Here is a 6,723-nt window from a genome sequence, read left to right as displayed (position 1 = left end):
AAATCCATCGAATAGACATTTTTATCTGACGGAATGGTAGACATATGCATTGACGGTGTCAGTGACCACTGTCACTTAGCGACTACTGGTGTCTGGCCCCCTGGCCTACATTAAGGGACGAAGCAGTCATCAATGCGGCTGAGCTGGTTGCTCAGCGTCCTCATACTCAATTGCCCAGATATAGACTGACTACCTCTGGTTCGCTTCCGAAATAAAAATGACAGTAGATTAAACGGCATTCTAGCTTAGGAAGTACGTGTTCCAACGAAAGTACACCGAGGATGAGCCCCCCCCCCACCTATTCAACCCACCCCATGTACTATGACAGTACTGATCTGACATTTTCACTGATTACTCGATAGGTGTGGAGTGCCACTATGGCATAAGAGGGAGTGGATTCGTGTTGATTCAACCATAGAGAGACAGAAGAGCAGCGAGATTTCATGATCAAAATTTACAAGATCTGAACTTAAAGTGATCTCTTAGACCCTTGCACATGAGTGAGCTTACACGGGATTTGCTTCCAATTTACCTACTGTGAAAGTTTGGTGGCCAACTGATGAGAGCCGGTTGACGGGATGTTGCACACTGGCTTGGCACATCTGTTCGCTGGTGAAAGATGAGGGTGACGTACAGACAAAAAATGGAGTTGCGTACAACCATCACGAGATAACTATGTAGTGATGTGGTGAATGATCCTGAAGTCTATTCCGTGTAACTTGGACAAAGCGTGATTGTGCGGCAAACATGTGTGCAAATTCCAAGTCTTTACCACAACATGGCTACTCAATTATGAGGGGCAGAAAGGTGAGTTACACACACACACACACACACACACACACACAATCTTTTCACTGAAATTTCACCAGTACTGCTCGAGACTAACCAAGAAGAGGCTGAGTGGATGCGCGATCCGCACACGAAGTGTTCAAGAGATAAAGCCACTAAAATTTTATAAAAGTTTACAGGTGTGCGCCACCTAATTGAACAAATTCAAGGCTGACTTGAAGCATGACGCGAACTGTGAAGGACTAATGTCGGACTATACTCACCTATGAGTCTTCGCCCGCTTTGATGCCGTACGTTCTTTTCCCGACTAGCGATCCAAAAGCGGCAAATGAAAGGAACAAACATTCAGTACGCGAATAGGTACCACCGATACAAGAATAGTCACTATAAAGTCGTTGCACTCAACTGTAATGACATGAATCAGGATACCAACACGTGGCAACATGAACACGGGTCGAAACAGTGTTGTGGCGGTGGTCAGAGCAATAGGAAGCATCCAAAGTACAGCATTCATGGAAAAATAATATGAATAATAACGATGGTAGTCTGCGAAAGAACACAGAATAGTGATAGGCAAATGTGAAACTCTATTTAGGAAATGAGTTGGGTGCATACAGGATAGTGACGGCGCACGATGCCGGAAAGAAATAAACTTAAGAATCTTAAGCATAACACTACATGCGAAGAGAAAAGGGTGCTAGTTAATAAGCTCTAGTATTGGTGTGACGCTAAACAGAGCAACGTTATTACCGACAGACAGAAGTAGCGGAACAGGTATGTGGTTAAAATTACAGTAAACACCGGCAGGAAATCAAGCAACGACAGCAGCGATAATATAAACGGGCCTGCTTTGAGTTACTGAAGGAACAAAAAGGACATATAGGCACAAAACCCCAAACAGAGAGATACAACATACGACGTACAAGGTAATATGACAATGTGTGCAACTCCGCAAACAATCCAGAAATATTGTCTCAAACAGCAAGGCAGAATGAATGGCAGAAAACACAGAAACCAGGGAAATCGTGGACCATATTTACAAAACATACCTAGAAGTGATCATAAACCTGGGTCAGTCAACCAACAAGGTGGTTAGCGAAGTTCGGGAACAATAAAAACGAAACACGCGGTCGTGGACAGGAAACGAGCAAAGTCAAGGAATAGATGGGGTGTAGACGGTTGTAGGGTGCGGTAGACACAACAATGCAGATGGGGAAGGAGAAAGATGCAGAAAACGGAACAATTATTGAAATAATCGTATTACAACATATCAAACTGGCAGGCGGACAAAAATGTTAGATGAGATAGATAACAAGCTACGGCGCCGAAGCACTGAGTTGCGGTGAAAATGGGAAATGCCTCACCTGACTTGCCAGTACATCGGATTGTCTTGGAGGTTCCGGAGACTGGAAATTAGATGAAACGTTGATAAATTCAACAAATGGAGGATTGAGTAGTGAACTCGAATACGGCAGCCACAAGCTCAACAACAGTTTAAGAACACTTTTAATTGGGTGGGTTACCCAGATCTGGCCACGAGCTAGGAAGAACATCGCAAGAATTCGGATCGCTAAAAACGGCATACCAGCTTCAGTGAGGTTCAGTAATGTAGGTTCACACTCTATTCCCAGAGTTATGCGAGTGGAAATTACCAACTTGTACTAAGTAATCGGATAAGAGATGAGAAACGTCAGTGTCAGAACTACAATGACCAACCCTAATGCGAAGGAAAATTGTCAACTCAGGACGTACACGCTTGGAAAGTAAATGCCCATATGAACGGTTAAAGCCCCTAAGGGCGTACAAAAGGGGTCTTCACAAGACACGTCGGAAATTCAGCTAGGAGAGATTACTGAATCCAGATCTACATCAATACAAATCAGCGTAATTACGAATGATAAGCGGTTGTCGCCCACCCTCCTGTGTTTCCCCATACAGTTGAATTTTCATGCAGTTCATGCAAACAGTGCACTGTGAGTGCACGCGTGCGATTGGAGACCTCACTCATGTAGATCACTGAATTGAGCAAGGATGAACTGCAAAAAACGCCTGAGAAACGTGAAACACTTCAAGCGAAACATGTGATCCTGCGATTTCCACACAATTCCTTCCTCCTCATCAGCTATTGATGAATGCTAATAACCGGTTGTAACTTATCCTGGAAAGCATGAAGCCATGAAGCCTCTTGTGTTTTATTGCCACCATCAAACCCGAATACAAGTCTGGCGAAAAATACATACTATCCCATCTGACATTTCGCCAACAAGTACTTTGATAGTTCACTAGTAGCATGATGCGACGGACGGACGATTTCGTTTCCCAGTGAGTTGAAATCGCTATTTATCTAGAAGTTTGAGTGCATTGTCGATTGCAGCCCTATTACCTGACATACAGTACACTTATGCAGCGTACGGAATTAGTCCCTGAGCCAATGCGAAATACTTTCGATCCCTGCCAATCAAAAAGGGCACCCCATGGTCGCAATGACACTGCATGGTACTTCGAGAAGAAACGCTTCCCGAAAGTCGACCAATCCCCTGTTTTTAAAACCATAATCGTTCCAATTTCATGGACCAGGCCACTGTAGCATTTAGTTCACGCCGCTTTTATGTGGCAGGTTTTACGCGTCACATCCCTCGTTTTACCACTTGTCTAGTGGGATGTGAAACTCAGGACCCCAGGAGTTAGGACAGTTATCAAGGTACCAAGGCCGGATTATTACCAGTTACCTTGTTACCCACTCACGCTCGTGCTGTCACGTAACATTTCACTATTCGATAGCTTACACTTACAGGTTTATGAGGACGGAAGAGTCATGAAAAATGGATGCAGTTTTATTGCAATTAGGGAAAATGATACGATATGAAAGCCACCTTATGAACGAATGAAACTGCAAACAGATGTAATGAACTTGTTCGAACCTCATGAAGTTGTTGAACGTCCCTGAAAGAAACACGGGTCTGATGGAAATCCTAACCGAAAAACTCCGACAACAACTGAACTCAAGGTATGGATATGTTCAGGTCCGATGACAACCCACCGTGCCATTGGCGTTTTGTCGTGGATCTGAAACATCCGTGCAGAACAAGAGAGAAAATAGTCACAGGCTATCGACCTGGTTCGCACAGCACCACAATAGCAAGAGTAACACGTGATGCCATCCAGTCATGTGTCCTTCGCAGATCTCCGGAGGGTCGCTCCGATACACTATACACTATACTAATCGAGATGACATCATCAGTGCGCTTTTAGGAACGTAGTGGAGTTTATCAATCGGTTGTTGGTTGTGCGTTGTGTAGTGTTGCGTGTGTATTAATATGTGCTGCTAACCGAGGCTGACAGATGGCTCGTTGCCATATCGACCGCCTTATTAAGATGTCCGTCTTGATGGTGCACGATACAAGAACTCCCAGTGAATCATCCCAAGAGCTGACAACCTGCTGTGTGACACTGACACGACCGCTTAATTTATATTTGAAATTCAAACTGGCCAACACAGTCTTTCAAACGACACTTTACGAGAGGGAACAACTTTCGTTATATCTCGATTTCGTCGAAAAAAACAAGTGCCCAACAGCGAAAACGACCAGATGGCTTTAGCACGGTTACTGAACAGTAGTCAACCAAATAAACCTTCAAGCAATCGAGTACCTGCGTCATATCTAATGTAGTGTCTGCAAGGAGCGAAACTTCAGCAAAATGCCAGATTTCACCCGGCATCCTGCAGAAGACTTGTTTTAGAAAAGTTTGCCTACCTAAACAGCTGTACCAGTCCGGTGGTCTGGTGAAAGATGATAATTCCATCGGGATCGGAGAAGCCGGAGAAACTTTTGTGAACCCAGGTCACCTGTGGCATAGGCATTACGTCAGCTTATTCGTCAAGGGTCGAGTTTGCAATGCTGCGGTGCGATCCATATTGCTATATGGGTCAGAAACCTGGTCGCTGCGTGCCGAAGACATCAGAAGGCTTTCAGTGTTTGACCATCGATGTCTTCGGAGTATTGTCCGAGTCTGGTGGGAACAGTGGATCAGCAATGCTAGTATTCGGAAGAAATAACTCGCCCACGATAGACGGACTGATCATACTTCACAGGTTGCGCCGACTTAGCCACGTGCTCCGTATGCTAGTCGACCGAGTTCCTCGAAGGGCTCTTTGTGCAGAACCATGCGACGGGTAGAAAAGAGCCAGGGAGATCAATGACTTGGCAGTGAAATATGGAAGCCATTACCAGCAAACGCAGCAGCACCTATCATTGCCGTCTCCTTGGATATGCACCCCAAGGGGGGGCCACATAAACGGTCAGAGACATTATCAGACATGGCCCAGTCGCGTCCTCAATGGTGCCTTCAATGCATAACTCCCTTCCGAATCCCCCCCCCACTTAAAAGTCCACCGATAAATCTGTATTTGCGCACCAATCTATCAGCTCCCGCCTCAAATGCGCAGCTACCTACCCCTCCCCCCAAATCATCGGTGGACGAAATTGTGGCGGCTACAACCACTGTATGACAAGCACGCAGTTCGTACAGCGCATAATGATGAGTATGATGATGATGATGATAGTAAAAAGAAGTTTGTCGCGTTTTACAAAGAATTACACGAATGACCGACGGTTACTTCAAATCCGCACCGGGAAACACCTAATGCTAACTTCCAATGAGGGGCATTATTCTTGGCACGAAGGCTACTTTTGATGCTGCCGACTGTCAAGAACTATTCCAGTGCTCGCCAACCAGATGTGTCCCTCCTAAATTCTTATCATTTATACACCTGCTATATGCCAACTTCTGTACGTATACCGGCACACAGCAAACTTTTGCGTAAGTTCACCACGACTTGCGCTGTAAGACAGGAGTGCGCTCTTCCACCATTCAACTTTGTTATTCATGCGCTGCTTGAAATTCTTCTGCCTGTCTCTGAAACCTCAAGAATCGAAACGCCCCCGGAGTGTTCCTCATCATCGATATCAACTGTAAGAAAATCACACTTGTCGTATATTGGTTAAAGCTGCCGCAGTTCCGTTCACCGACGACTTGGGTACGTGGGGTAGAAGGTTGCGCTCACAATCAGTATGTTCTCCTTGCTTTAAATTCAGCGGAAGTGAAAGTCACTTTTAACGACTTAAAAAATTGTCGCATGGTTCGGTATGCGCCTCACACTTGCAAAGTGTTGCTAAAAAATTGGGCGGGATCAAACCCGAATCCCATGATACCCTTTGCTGGTAGATACATTTATTGACCTGGCCAGTTGCATAAGTTCGGGTGGATGGGCTGGAGACAAGATTACTTTCCAAATTGAAGAGGCCAGATCAGGTTTTGACGACCTCCGACAACATATGGCACCAGTGTGACATCAGTTTGCTTGTCAAGAAGAGATTATGTACTATGACAAGGGGATTCATACCGCATTGTAGTTAAGAAATGTGGCCTCTATGTGCAGAGAATTTACGAAAACTCGATGTTTGACCATCGGTAACTCCAAAGCATTGGCCGGATTTGGTGGGAGCAATATTATCTACCTCGCGAACGTTGTTTGCCCGACCCCGGGTTGAGTAAAAACCACCGGAAAGCTGTGCGCTATACGTAATTAATTGGCCCAGTCAATCAAGTTGTAGTCAATCAGGTGGACCTACAATAAACTGCGCAATTTCAGAACAGATTACCCGCAAACTGTGGCTGCGTTCTTCTGGAGACCCTTCGATTACGCTTGTCCAGTGGGAAGGGGTTGGGGATGGACATCGGTGGAAGCTGAACTGCGCGGGCAAATGATACTTCCCGGTTGCCTAGGCCGAGGAAGGGGGTTTGGTTGAGGTACCCCACCTTGAGCATTCGACTCAAAAGTCTGACCCACGAGGCAGTGGGAGATTGTAGGGTTTTGTTCGGGGACCCTGACCCTAGCCTCTGACTCAAAAGTCTGACCCACGAGGCAGTGGG

The 6,723-nt window shown here is 45.6% G+C and overlaps 1 protein-coding gene across 1 annotated transcript in view; it reads right to left on the bottom strand.

Annotated features, from left to right (window-relative positions):
* Window positions 1-6,723, bottom strand: part of T265_14817 (hypothetical protein) — a gene marked incomplete at both ends in the record, with an annotated part of 47,945 nt that overhangs the window by 33,300 nt on the left and 7,922 nt on the right. Inside the window, 2 exons of the mRNA XM_009175405.1 lie at window positions 1,053-1,096; window positions 2,154-2,195. Coding sequence (XP_009173669.1) covers window positions 1,053-1,096; window positions 2,154-2,195 — 86 coding nt within the window. The remainder of the gene's footprint in view (window positions 1-1,052; window positions 1,097-2,153; window positions 2,196-6,723) is intronic.

This window comes from Opisthorchis viverrini (assembly GCF_000715545.1).
Source record: "Opisthorchis viverrini unplaced genomic scaffold opera_v5_277, whole genome shotgun sequence".
Classification (NCBI taxonomy): domain Eukaryota; kingdom Metazoa; phylum Platyhelminthes; class Trematoda; order Opisthorchiida; family Opisthorchiidae; genus Opisthorchis; species Opisthorchis viverrini.
Note: the sequence above shows the minus strand (reverse complement) of the source record. Positions and strands in the feature narration are given on the sequence as shown.